Source organism: Pipra filicauda, unplaced genomic scaffold, assembly GCF_003945595.2.
Source record: "Pipra filicauda isolate LSUMZ 115617 unplaced genomic scaffold, ASM394559v2 scaffold2_size9829703_pilon, whole genome shotgun sequence".
NCBI classification, from domain to species: Eukaryota; Metazoa; Chordata; class Aves; order Passeriformes; family Pipridae; genus Pipra; species Pipra filicauda.
The window spans coordinates 1,827,412-1,842,642 of record NW_024104421.1 but is presented as its reverse complement, the minus strand read 5'-3'; the positions used below and the strand labels follow the sequence as shown (position 1 = coordinate 1,842,642).

The 15,231-nt window shown below is 35.2% G+C and overlaps 1 protein-coding gene across 17 annotated transcripts in view; it reads right to left on the bottom strand.

The window, feature by feature from the left end:
• Positions 1-15,231, bottom strand: part of C2CD5 (C2 calcium dependent domain containing 5) — a 65,533-nt gene that overhangs the window by 30,086 nt on the left and 20,216 nt on the right. For 10 of the 17 annotated variants that reach the window (XM_027726555.2, XM_039383146.1, XM_027726549.2 and 7 more), the window contains 2 exons: positions 9,603-9,711; positions 7,772-7,837 (listed from right to left, as the gene is read on the bottom strand). In XM_027726555.2, the coding sequence (XP_027582356.1) occupies positions 7,772-7,837; positions 9,603-9,711 (175 nt within the window). The remainder of the gene's footprint in view (positions 1-7,771; positions 7,838-9,602; positions 9,712-15,231) is intronic. The other 7 variants (XM_027726558.2, XM_027726550.2, XM_027726553.2 and 4 more) reach the window with 1 other exon arrangement.

The following is a 15,231-nucleotide window of genomic DNA, read 5'->3' as shown; positions in this document are numbered from 1 at the left end:
ACAGTTTACATGAACTTACCTTTTCGTATTAAAACACAAAATTATTGTCTACAATCAAAACCAAACACCATGACATTGCAATCATAAGTTGATACAAAACACTGAATGCAGTGCAATGTGTAGCATTCATATTCTTCTGACAAATATTTTCACAAGCAGCCTTTTTTGACACATGAGCCACACAATTTCACATGGGGATGCTGTTGTAGCATTTACAAGTTTAGTAAAGCTAAGGATTTACATAAACAATTAGAGGAGTTAGGGAAGCAGGATGGCATGTGTCCAGTACACTCTGTAAGAGTGCCTGTTGTTTTTTTGCTAAGCAAAAAGCTTAAAGAACTAAGGGTTTGCAAAGCAGATTCAGCAGACAGTAGCCAGAAACGGTGGGTATTTTGGCGCATGCTTGGATCAGGTGACAGTACAGACTGAAAACTATGGCAGCTCACTGAAATGGTTACAGAAAGTAATGGCCCTGGATTCTAGGTGGAAGCAAAAAGGCAAGCATACAGAGCACTCAATCACAAGCTTGTCTAGCAAATCTACCAAGTAGTTTATAGCAAGGTTTATCTACAACTCGAAGCAGAAAAGTTTGCAAGGAGTTACACTGCTATTATGCGCCTTTTGTTGGAAACCAAAGACTGAATATTCAACCTATTAACGTTTTATTAACGTTTCAAAATTGGCATGATATTTATAACCCAGTGGAAGCAAAGCACACTGTTTCCAGAGTTGAGGACTTGAGAAACAATGTTGTTAGCAGTACCATGTTCTATAAAAATCGTGCCAACTTAAACCTCCTTCACTAAACTTCCCAAGCTCATTTTATGCAGCAGCTTTAGGAGACACAAACACCACTGTATTTAGCTTGTGCCCTAAATGCTACTTGAGTCAGCCCTATCCACCACCAAGTCACTTATCTCCTTCAAAACATGAGGTTGACTCCCATGAGCTGTACTGTCGACAGGACAATATCCTGTCCAAATCTTTCACCTGGAGATAATCCTAGACACTATCAATACTTTCTGATTCATAAGAAGCAACACCTTTCCCAAGTTATTTGCTAGAGGTTCACTGGTACAGGGTCTTTCAAGATTTAGCTAGAATCTGCTTTAAGCTAGGTGCATATATGGTTTTAAAAACTGAATAAAAATTAGGAATGGACTCTTGATTACACAGTTCATCCTCAAGAGTTCCTGCATTAAAGCTGAATCCCTAGACATCCTGAGGCAATTACTCTGAAGAAGGAACTGTATGATTCATTTCAACCTATTATACATTGTATCATTTAGTAAATATTTACATTTATAATGTAACATTCTGAAACAAGGAGGACAATCATACTATGAAAGTTTTCACAGTCTATAAATGACTCATTGTTCTGTTGTCTCAAAAATGGTAATGGAGACACAAATAATATTATTTCAAATTCAATCTTTGAGTCACTATGCAAAGCCATTATCCACACCTGCCATATCCACTCATTTTTGTATCTTCTCAATTCAAACCTACTAATCAGCTTATACATAAAGAAGTGGGGAATTTTTGGTTTGGTTTGGCTGGTTTGTCACCTTTGTTAGGTTTACAAGCACCTTTCCCTGGAACTTGAAGTTCTCTTTAATCCTTTCTGGTCATCCCATAAACACTGACATTATCAACTTTCTAAAATATTTAACGATTGAACAAGTGGATAAAGTTTAAACACAGAGTTTAAACTGCAAAGTTTAAACACAAAACTCGGGTAGCAAATAACTAAAACTACAACATGTTACTCCCTATAATCTTTAAGATGCAAAAATGAAAACTTAGCTTATGATACGGAAAGCAAAGGAAGTAGATTACTGGGATATATCAAATGAAAACTAAACCAGCAGCCAACACCACCAAAGAGAACAAGTACACTTTCTCCTACGAAGCTTAAACTACAAATAAAACATCCAGCCTGCAGAACAATATTGTGCTTTTCTGCCAGGTGAAGTCAGAGAGCATGGATCTCACTTCTCAAGCCCAAACTGCTGAATAAACAAATAAAAAGCAAGTTTAAGTTTGTTCACTTTCTTTCAATTGAAGAAATTATTCAATCAATCAGGAAACAATTTTAAAGAATATTAATGATTAAAACTGTACCCAGATTTTGTTTGCTTACAGAGATTCGAGGTATTTTAGCTGCTTGATTAAACACAAACCCATTCATTTCCAGAGCAGTTTCTTTTGGGTCAGTCAGGTCAAATCACTACATGACCACCAGAAGACTCCAAGAGTACATGGCAGAAACCATACAGGAAATTCCATTCATCATTTCTTTTAGTTAGTGGCAGCTCACTGCTGAGGAGTGTTAGCTTTAATTCCAAGATATACCCCAAGAGAAGCAGTGAAGTGTTCCTCTTAGAACATTCCCATCAAAACACCTGAATTTTTTTCTTATATTCTGAATTCCATGAAAACACCTACATCACTGCTAGGAGGCTGGGGGGTACTCTGGATTTTCTTACAAAAGAAAAAAAATAAAAAGATACTGTATGAAACAGAATTAACAGAATCTCAATAGCTTCTGTATCTCTTATATGGGTAAACGTATGTAACTCAGAAACATATATTGGAATATATTGGAATTATATTTCCATTAGGGAGTTTTAACATGGATCAGGACATGTTTTTACCTATCTCGCTCCTAAATGGGAATTATAAAAATCCTACTTCAAGATTTGGCTTTTGAAATTCTATCTTAAATTGCAACCAGCTAAATCTCTCAGCCATATCCTGAATAACTTTATATTCTCAACATCAACATGCTCCCTTAGAATTATAAAAGCTCAAACTACTGTCCAGAACTAACAAAATGTTAAATATAGGAAATAAATTTGCCTCTGGAAAACCGGTTCCAGGCCTAAATATGTACTTTTGTCAGTCCAGCTTACAGTTATTCTTTTGATCAGCCATTCATCCTAGAATGGTGAAGTCCACGCTAAGTAATAAAGTAACTACTTATTCTATTTTGTGTCTCTGTTCCTTTGTCATCTTGGCACAATAAATGCAACCTATTTTAAAACATGAGCAATCTTCAAAGGACAGCTTCAGATTGCCACAGCAAAGTGCCTATTACCCAAAGCTGGGCACACTACACTGTAATAAGACAGGTCTTTCTAAAACACATTTAATCTATTTTATAACTGCAGAAATGGGATGGCCTTATTTGGCACAAAATGATACTGCCTCTGAATTTCCTATCCCTTGTGATTCCTTGTGAATGCAGTATCTCTGTATTCATTATTTCTATACACTCACAACTATTTATTTTAAGACAAACTAGTCAGAAAGACCTCTTTGAACTTCTGAATCCAAGAAGTGCTTTTTGGAGCAAGTTCAGGACCTCAATGAGACTGCATTGAGAGAGACCAAAACCCCACAACTTACAAAACCCAGTCAAAATATTAGTGCAAAAGACAAATTGCACTGTCTAACAAAATCTAAAGTACAAACTGAACCAGGAAACAAAAACCAAGCCACGACTATGGTATTTCTTTTTAAGAATCATGACGTATTGAGGAACTTCAGTCTGTGCACTTAGAAAGAAAATCTCTTGTGCCTCATTCAGCTCAGATCATGATCTCATCCACTAACACTTATCACAGTTACTTCTATAATCCTATTACAGTCAGCTAGAATTTGTGTTATCTGTCTATATATTTTCCTACAATACTGTCCGTAGGCATTTTACAAGGACAAGTTTACCTGTAATTATGTAGCAGTTGGGAAGGTGCCCTTTCAACCAGAATCATCCTAGTTTTCTTCTAAGAATAACATATTTTGAGCGAGGAAAGTAGTTCTACAACTGTATGTTTGCAACCACATGATGAAACATCACAAGACTGGAAAAAACTCATTGCAATCCATGAAGGAAATGCTATCAAGATAATAGTTTTAATCAAGACCCATATTTTGAAATTAGGAAGAGTTATGTGCAAGAATAACAATTTTCTGCAAGACCAAGATTCCCTCTCTTATTCCTATCAATTGAAAGACAAACTGTAGTTGTGCAATAAGCAAGAGCTTTTTTTGAGTATTTGTGCAAGGAATAGTCTGGGTTGGCTTTCACACCATTAGCCAGATTTCAGAGAGAGTTTTAAGTCAATATGAACAGATTAAATAATATTAGTTATACTTAGGTAAAGAATTCTGAACAAAGATTTTAAATGCCAAGTTTATTAATTTATAAATTTCTAACAGAACATGTGAATATTATTCTATGCTCACTGACAGTGATCACTCTTTGTTCAGTTATATAAATATCTACCAAAAAAAATTAATGCACAGTTCCAAAGAAAATTATTTCATTAACATACAAGGGTGTATCTGCTTTAAGAAATAATATTCAAACACCATACATATTAACCATAAAAATTACTTAGAAATATTCACTCCTCTGGAAAGGCTGCAGAAAACTAGAGTAAATTATTACTGAAAAACCCCTCACTCTGCTCAGAAAGAGCCTCTGACAACTGCTTTAACTTCCCGTTATCATATCAACACACACTGATGGACAAAAAGTCAACCTGGAAATTCTCCAAGAAAAGGCAAGAGGTCAAGCTTAAAATGTTGGGGTTTTCCTACTAGTTCTGAAGGATACCCACATCAGACACCAACATCAACATTCTGACATTTTCCACTGTGTTCTTACAAATCGGCCACATTTACACCCCAGACAGAAGCACAAGATGTAATCTGTGCATTCACTGATGTTTGTGTTTCTGTGAAAGAAAAACATTCAGTTACAGAACCAAAGCGAATCTGAGCTTTCCTCTTGCATTTCCTCACACACAAAACAAGCTCCGGAGGATTTCACACTCCAGTGGCGAGACTGGATATCACACAAGGAGCTCAGGAGATGCTTAGGAATTTTCTTAACAATCTTTTATCCTTCCATGTTTCTGACTACTGGAGCTGAAGAACTATTGGAGCAGCTTCCTAGATGAGTTTAAAATTTAACTGTGTGAGAATACTGTATATGTTGGTGCTATCAAACAGCCATATGGAAAAGCAGCCTCTATTCAACAAGCTCTTGCACTGCCTAAGGAACCTTTCTGCTCTGCATTTAACCTCAGAGCAAACTTTTTAACAAAGATCCAGTCTTCAGGATCCAGGATTCCTTCAACAGTTTTATATTTATAGTATATCCTTAACATTCTTTTTCAGAGACAGCACCAGTGTGTATCTTCCACTGTATTATGTACCCTTTTTGCATTTTTACAAACTTGTAGCCAATTCTGTCATCAAACTATATGCAATTCCCAGATGTTTAAGCAGCTTCTTTTCCATTAATGAAATAGTCAGTTTTTACTTCCATGTCTGATTTTCAAGCACCTTCAAATCTCTGACTTTTCAGATGTTCCTGTTGTATCTTACACAGAATTAAACCAATCTCCTTGCCATTTGCAAAAAAAAAAAAAAAAAAAAAAAAAAAAATATCCTTCTATGCTACGCAGGTAGCTGAAATGAAGCCTGAACATTTTCAGAAAGGATAATAATTTTAGCCCACTTAGGGTTGTGATTACATTCTTGCTTACATGTAAAGCTGTAGCACTGTTTTCCCTAAGCTGTATAAATCCCTACTCTCCTTTAGGCCAAGAATTAGCCAATAATGACAGAGTTAGCAATAAAGCTCTAGAAGGTGGAGATGAATAGAAATGTTCTCCTCTGGTTTCTCAGTGACAGATCTGCACAGGATATTCATTATTCCAGTCTAGGACAGAGTAAACTTGGATGCAATCTGCAATTCTGTTATTACATATCAGTGACCGATTTACTCTCTTCCTCCTTTCTTCTCTGTCCTGCAGCACACTGAGCACTGCAACAGAAACAGAATTCCAGGAATATGGGTGTAACCTGCTCAGTCCATAATCAGTAGGATTAATCAGCTCTTACTACAGACCTACTGACACAGGTCAGGCAACAGAAACACTGTTCTCAGTGTCTCAGACAGCTCTCAGCAAGGTATTAACTCTACAATGACTGTTTGGTTTGGACCTCTCTACTCCAATATTTTTAGGTAACAAGCTCCTCTGGGTATAAAATGCATGAATATATACATATATATATATATATATATATATGCCTTCTTTTTCCTGCAATTTCTAAAAAAAAGTCAGACTACAGTTTTGGATATTCTGTCAAGAAACAAATTCATGACTTTCATTTTGCTTCCCAGGCTTACATTATGGATCACTTTCTAGCCCAGCTCAAGGCATGTTTCCTGTCTGTACATAACTAAATTACTCCATTATTCTACTATAATTCTTCTATGGTAACATCCTGCTAAACATGGTCTGGAAGAAGCAATAATTAATTCAAACTTTTCAAGGTAGCATACAAGACAAAAAATTTTGACCCATTTTTAACACCTTGGATCAGACTATGCTACACCAGTAATAGATCTGAGAATTTTATAATATTCTTTTCATACTGAAATTTAATTTTCATACTGAAAGTTAATTATAAAAGATTATCACTTTAGAACAAGCAAAGAAAACCAACAAAACCAGAAAAGCTCATAATTATAATATCACAGAATGCTCTTTGTAGCAAGGGACAGGCACACAAAAATCAGTTTTAGGCTCTACCTATTATTGAACTACTTGTAACATGGAAAATGTATAGAAGATAACTTAAGCTGAACTTTAGAGCATGACCCAGAGCTGCATTACAACACTGAAGCACCAAGAAGGAAAGTTTGTTTCCATGGGAAACAAACCCCCAAGAGGTCAGCTTTGTACTTTTTTACTGTGCCAGCTTTAAAAAACATCAAAGTTTGGCAAGGTCTGCTGGCTTGGATGTTATGTGTAGACAAGTTATGCCTGCCTGTCTTCCAAAGCATGTCACCTTTCCAGAGGAAGAGGGTGAAGGGGGAAAGTCTTTATTTCTCCCCCTAACACGCCAGGTTTCGTATAAACTGCATCATCAACCCACCTATTCTTTCTGCAGTTGTTTAAAGAAGTTATATACTTTGATCCCTAAAATTGCATAAAAAATAGAATATAGGGGCTTTTTCCAAGTTAGGTATTAGAGTGATTTAAAAGTTCAAATAATTATGCTGTAATTCCTGCAAGCTGATTGCATTTTACAATACAAGATTTATGAACCAACAAATCCTGGACTACATGGTACCCTTCTCTTTAAACAGATAGTTCTCTATTTTTCATTCTTTTGGGCAATTTTTACATCTATTATTTAGAACAAACATATGAATCAATTTCCTGAAATAACAGAAGTACAGCCACTGTTAAAGAACGTGCAAGCTCATGCAAAACAAAACAAAACTAACCCACAGACTCCCCCAAATCAAACCAATAAACAAAAAAAAAACCCATTAAATAAAAAAAAAACCAAACCCAACCAAACAAAAAACTAAACCAAAGCAAAAAAAAAAAATCCACACCTGACATGATCTCAACTGTATAAGTAAGAATCCATTCTCTTTCCCTAAATTACTTCCTTCATGGATGCTGAGCTGAAAGCTAGTACAGAATAAATATCTGAACATTCAGCTTTCCAGATCGATATTAAATTATTCTTAGCGATACTAGTTTATACTAAAACAACGGTTTGTAATTTTAAAGAGAGTCTTTAACAACATTAAAACATGACATTTAGGCATTTGATGATTAAAGAGATTTAAATTTGAAGCATTAACCTAAATATTCTACAGCATTTCTAAGAACTTCACTGAGCTGCCATAATTTCTGTCAGCATATGTAGTACTGAATGACTAGTAAAATACCTGAATTGAAACTATTCCAGTCTAGCAGTTTGTATGATCTTGTGTTACCCATAATTCCGACAAAGGCTGAGTTCAAAACAGCAAATTAGTAGATCAGTTATAGGAGCAGAATAGTGAAAAAAAACTACCAACAAGAACACAATTGACAACACCAATCCACAGGAACTGGAAAGACACAGACAGCAGAGTTAATAAGAGGCTGAAAGAGAAAGGGAAAAAAGGAGCATGCTATAGCAATCTAGCACTAGGGTGACCAAAGGGTACAGTGTATAGCAATTATTGTCTTATTGTAAGTTCTCAATCCACCTTCAAACATTCTTTCCTCTTCTGCATTTTCCTGATTTATTCATCTGCCAGGTTATTTTCTTCCTTTAATACTTCACAGACTTATTTGACTCAAATGCTTCGTGATCATAACTATAACCAGATTCTTTTTTTTACTTCACCTTCCCTCTCATAGTCATGTGCCTTCATTCCCCCTTTTGCAATACACGGAGTTCCAGGCAGCACACATTTTACATTCACTTGTCAGGAGTAATTTTCAAGTCCCACAAAGACAACTGCAGCTGTGCAAACACGCATCTCTATCTTATTTCTTATCCTGCTTTCAGTCAGTTGGTAAAAATAAAGGAGTCCATAATGTAAGAGGTTATTTAAAACTTCTGAGCAAAACTGATTTTTTTTTTCCATTTTGTCTTAAATAAATTTATCATACAGTAAATTTTGCATGTAAGAGATCTGTTGAAAATACAGCAGCCTAAAATAACTTTGTGGCAAAGAAAGGGAAGACTCGCATTTAAATTATACTTTGACTTTTTTTTTCATCTTCACTGTATAACTAGATCTTACAAATAGGAAAAAAGGAACAATACTGTGTAGTCACATGCTTTAAAAAATCCCTTACAGTAGGGGTGTTTAATTCAAATCAAGTCCTGTATTTTATTTCATGTTGCAGTTTATTGAATCCTTAGGTCAGCAACAATCTACTTGCTTGGAGAATTGCTTGCCTTGGGCCACAGGAAGAAGAAAGAAAAGAAGATTATTTTTTGCAATTGCTTTTAAAGATGCATTTGCACAAACTTTGTTTTATTACTTCTGACTAGTGCATGCAAAACCACTGTAGGTGCTATTTTCACTCTCCTCTGCATTTTGAAGTGCACTGTCAACTCCAGCTTTTTACAGAGTACTCATCTTGTCTCAGTGACTAAACCAACAAAGTCTTCAGAGTCAAAACTCTTTTAATTCTAACATTAGAACTAGAACATGCAAAATACACATTCTAGTATTGGGATTTCCAGGTAAATATTAAATAAAAATCTTAAAGTACTGTTCAATACGGGGCTTTTAAGAACAGAACAAAGCTGTCAAGGTTGTATCAAAAGAGGTTAAAAACCACGTATTTAGGTAAATTGTAGCCATTAGTCCTTAAGGATTTCAAGGAGCTGAAAATTAGAAAACATTAATAGTTAAGATCAAGCATTTCATCTAATTTGTGTTTGAATGGAAAATTTGCATTGAGTTTAAATTCTATGAAGTGGTAAAAAAATTAATTAAGCCCTCAATAATTCAGAGACAATTTTCAGTGCAAAGTTACTGATTCAAAGTACTTTATTATAATATTCTTTAACTTGCTGAAACGTTTCTCACTAAAAACATACCCTCTGAGTAACTCATTTTTCCAGCTTAAACGACTGTCTGAAAAATATTGCTTCTAATATACATTGTTAGAATAGATTTGTATCTATCCAAGTGCTGATATGTTACAAAGATTAGAAGCAGGAGATCACTACGACAGGCCCTGTGCAAGGAGGTCATTCTTGTGTCAACATACCAGGATTGTGGATGCGATCCAGCAGCTTCACAGACCGAGCACTGACAACACCACCAACGTGGACAAGAAAGCCTGGTGGAAAGGTCGTCAGGGTAAAAAATGGAAATTCCTGTTATGATTAAAAACAAACATCAAATGATTGCTTACCAACCACTGCTGATTGCCAATAAACATGCAATGAATCGATACATTTCCCTGAAATACAAGCAGAGCAGTTACATTAGGCCAAACATGTCTTTCAGGCTTACTGAGCACTATGTAACCATGTGTCTCGATATACCCAGAGTATCATAAAAGCAGAGGTATTATACAATGTAAGAATACTTTTCCCCCATAGAGGTGTTTCTTAGCACAAGAGTGATAAATAATCAAAACTTCACACGCTTGTGTTGACGAAGCCTCTATTGATCACTTTTACCACGGCAACTAAACAACAGAAATCTACTTTCATTAGCTCATACAAAGTAAATATTTTTTTTCCATTTTTAGGTCTTACTGTTACAACTGACTGCAGTTTGGTTCCACAGCACAGGGTGAAACAAACTGTAGTCTTGCAAGAATGATGAACGACTTATTACAGGAAAACATACCTAAAAAATATTAATAGACTGCTCTGCTCACAAGTTCTAAATATAAGAGGTAAAAATCCATCTTGTAGAATGAAGCAAAAAGTCTTTGAAATACAATTATAAGTTCTTTAACCTAAGAAATTCACTTCCAATTAATTTGCATTAATTAGTTTTTACCAATTCATAAGTAAAATGAAGAGCTAATAAGTTTCCAAAACTACTCAAGAACGCAGTTTCTCCAAGAGGCAAAGTAAGTGATAACAGCAATTTTTCATGTTACACGTGATGAAAAACAAGTCCTATTCAAAGGAGTTGAGCCCAAAACTGAAGATTTTATTTTCTACAAGACATTCTATGAAATGTCTAATCTATATGTAATAGCACACTTATGGGGGAAAGGCAATAATTCATGTTCAGCAATTCTAAATGCAGAGAAGCAAAAACAACATAAAAGAAAAATCATGCAATCATTGTTTGTATAATCATAATTGGATAAATGGAAAAAATAAAATACTATAATTTTATGAGAGAAAGTACAGGATAGAATCCTTTCTCACATACTTTGAAGCATTTGGAACAGCACAGCTCAACTGAGCTTCTACCTAAACAGTACACATGCTGCAGATTAAATGAGGATGACAGTTCTTCCAGCAATACATGGCATGAAAAGTCCTCTTAAACTAAAACCCAATGTGAATTTAAAAATTATTACTTCAGAATTTTTACTGCCCCTATTTTAAGTACTGTTAAAACTTTTAAAAGGTCCTACAAATTTCAAGTTTTCTGTATTTTTGTTGGGCTTAGACTTTCAAAATCAGCAACCATAGTATCAACAACCAGAAAAAAAAACAAAAAAAGGAACCCAAAAAACCACCAAAACCTGCAGGCATGCCTTATGATCCAATTAAAAAGCAGGAAGATTTCACCATAGGACTCTGCAAACCTGTTCAACTAATGTGTCTTCAGGAGCATTGATGCATCTCTAGAGAGCATTACAGTAAAGATTCCCCCAGAAGGTTCTAACAGATCAAAGTGCTTTGCAAGTTACCAGAATAGTCAAAAAAGCTCTGACTATAACAGCCTAAACTCCTTTTCTGAATGTCTTTCACACTGAAAAATGGAAAAAATGCAGTACATAAACATATTGTTAGAAGCCTATTTCACTGTGGCTCTGAAACAGCAATTGCTCAGTAATTCTCAAGTACGCTCATATTTCTCCCTGTAGAATTCTGTGACACTCATTTTGCCTAACTTATCTTTAAATATCTAACATACACACCTGCTCTGTCCCTTGCATATAGTCATCCCACTTTAATGCCATTCAGATTATTAGCTTTTCCAGAACTACAGAAATCAATAAAAAAGTTTACTGCATATGCCACCTATATGAAATTCCATTAAGCCTATACTTTGTATAGCCTTATATATATATAGGCTTTATATATAAAATTTGTATTTTATATATACATACATATACTCAAACTTAAACTATGCTAAAGCAGTATGGAGTGAACAAAATAAACAACACTCCATGCTCCAAAGTTTAAGTAAATACAATGTTTTTTAACCTATATGGAGATGCAGAAGTTACTTTCATTTTTTGTTTATTTTCATAAGGCTGTGTGCTGCAAGTAATTTTAGTGTGTTCAGACTCCCAGTTTGCCTGATTTCCTACACCACAAATCAGGAATAAAACCTCAAATAATGACACGGTTTTCTCTCAATCAATATATCAATATTTGCAAGTCTGTATTACAATACATGATGAAATCAGACCTATGTCCTATCAGTGAATTCCAGCCACAGACAAATCTGGGTATCAGACTCACTGAACCATTCTGACATGACTCCTTTAACAGTCTCTCATCCATTCTTACACAGATGGAACTCCATAGCTTCATAAGATGGCATTTCTTTTTTTTTTTCCCCTTCCTTTTTTTTTCTTTTTTAAGCTCATTTAGAGGTTTGGGGGGTTTTATTATTATATTATTCAAATACTAGTTCCAGCCTCAATTTCATGTGGTAATCTGTAATACTTCAAAATTATACATCTATAGTTACTGCCAGGAAAACAGAGATTTCATAAGAACCAGATGCTGTGTTTTCATATTATAAATCTCCTCTATTGCTACAATTTGCAAAGGACTATCTTTACATCAAGGTGATTTAAGCAAAGTATTCCAGTGTGTGACAAAATAGGATGAACTTAAAGTTTCCTAGCTACAACTGAAGATTATCAATCATTTTACCAATACCAATTCACTGTGCCACTTCACAGTCATTGACTGCATAGACCCCAAAAGACTGTCACTGCTTTCATCCTTGCAACTACATAGAGATTTTATAGTTGTCACTTGGGGGATGTTTGATAAGGCTACAATAAAATTCTCATAAATATTTGCTTAATACAATGTTTAAAAATGTCTGTGTACACACATACATGTATTGCTAGTATTCTTTTTAGAACTACATTTCATACAAAGACACACAAAATGATGAAAAAGCAGATGGAACACAGCTACACACACATCATTTGGTGTTAGTGCCAGCTGAAGCAGTTCTCCAATTCCCTTCCAGCCATTCACTCATTCCCATGGTTGAACCACTCCCTCAGATAATGCTCAGGTGTGCTCATAGAGCTTTTGGGGCTGAACCAGTGTGGGGAACTGGTCCACACTAAAATATTGGCAATTTCCTGGTTGAATGTGCTTTTATTCTAAGCACATCTACTGTGCCATCTCACAAGGTGGCCCAACAGTCTTACAGTTTTTCTTGAACTGTACTGAGGGGATGGGCTGGGTAAGAAGTCACTGGAAAGAAAAGATGATTAAGTCAGGATTTCAGCCAAAGGAATCACCCAGAGAACTGAGCTCTCTGGGTGGAGAGCTCAGACACAACAGGTGTCCAGCAATGCCCTTCAGAGATGAAGATCAACAGATCCCCATTTTGAAAAGGCACTGGTAAAGATCTCTCAGGCACTTGCAGAATGCAAATATGGAGGAATAAAACAGCATTTGTCCAAGCTGAGGTCAACGGAGATACTAAATACCATCAAGAGCAGCATTTGGCCATTTCTACAAAAACAGAGGCTAATTTTTTAGGGGTAGAGTAAGCTCAGATTTTCCCACTGATGGAAATGCAGCTTATTGATTTATAGTTAAAAATATACACAAAGGCATGTGTGCTATAGTTACACTTGCCATCTACAGGCATCCTGTGAATTGCTTAAAGTTATTAACCTACAATACAACACATGTGAGTTTTCCACAGCTGATGTGTTTTCACAGAAGAAATTGAGTAAGATTACCCTTCTGCAAACAGCACAGAGTGTGCTAATCAGGGTTATTTAAATAATACATTAAAACCACATTTTATTTAAAAGCTGTGGAGACATCCAGTTAAATGAACTGGTTTCAATGTGCCTTAGCAGTACCATATATCCAAATAAACTAAATAAGACTCAAAAGAACTTGAACAACCTGGTCTAGTGGAAGATTCCCTGTTGGGGGAACAAAATGATCTTTAAGGCAGGGGGTTGGAACAAAATGATCTTTAAGGTCTCTTCCAACCCAAAAAGCATTCTGTGATTCCATGATATAACTAATACATGTGGAAATATATTATAGATATTTGATTTATTCTTTGTTTTCCCAAATAAGTGCTACCCTAAGTAATCCAGACAAGTAACTAGAGTACACTATTTATGTGTACAATATTAAAACAGACAAAGTAACTTATAAATGTTATTGATTTTAGTTAAGTAATTCAATTTTAAGGTAAATAAATAAGAGGTAACACCATAGCAAAAACACATCCAACATGAAATTTTCAGAAGACAGCATAAACGTTTTTTATCAATTAACAGTCCACATGCTTTGCTACATCATTATCAATTAACAGACAACACATTTCCATCCCATTTTTCAGTATTTTTCTACTAGACAATACAGAGGCCTTATCAAAATAATATGCAAATAATTCAAGCTCTAAGAATACATTAAGTGCTCTTAATTTACATTTTTGTTGTCTTTAAAAAGCTTCCTAAGGAAATGAGAGATCAGCCATGAAATGTCTGAAATGCCAGCAAAATCCAAGGTAAACAGAAAAAAGGTTCTTTTTAAAGCATTCCTTTTGCCAAATTAAAACATTAAAAAGCCATGGATTTGTACTTATATATAAATTAAAATTTTAACTGAAACGTATCAACGTGCAAAATACGAAGCAAAAATACGCTGATGTGATAAAGAGCTCTTAAAAACCACAAAACAAATAGTAAAAAAAAAAAAAAAACACCACACATAAATGAAGATTACAAAGAAATCCGCAAAGCCTCAAAGCAGAAAACTGAAAATACTTCAAATAATGACTTAGAAATCCTCAGTAGGAGAAGAAAGGGCTACAAAGAGTCGCGCAGTGCTTTCCAACATACCCGCCGTCTACAGAACCTATGGGGCGATCCTCCCTTAGCAATGGGTAACACAAGAAATGAGAAGAGAATCATCCACTTACTCAAAACAGCAGCTATTCACTTATATTTCACAGATGCAGGTGGTTTTGTTTTAAACAAACATACATGGTTCTATGGCAGCAGGTCAGGCGCTCAGAAACAGTAATTAAACTTGCATTTACTTCGGAATAAGGTAAATAGTCACATTTCTTCCTTCAAGACACCTCACTAATAACATTTTGACAAAAGCAGTGTGTAATCTATAAACAAAGTTGCAAGGACTCATTCCAACCAGAAACAAAGAATTAAACCCACTATTTTTATTATACAGTCTATTCAGTATAATGACAGATGGCATTTTCAGTCCTACAGAGGAAAAGCTTAAATCTATAAACCCCTTCTTTTGCTCGGCAAGTAGTTCAGGTTTAAGTTCTCATTTAAGGGCTACATGCACACACGTTTCATTTAGCCTTCAATGAAGGCTAAATTAGGCACCAACTCTACTTCCCAAAACTGAAAGTCTTCCCAATTCCAAAAGGGAATTTTACCTTGTTTAAAGCTGTTCCAATGTTTCTGAATTTGGCTTCTGTAAAAACTTTACCGTTATTTATTA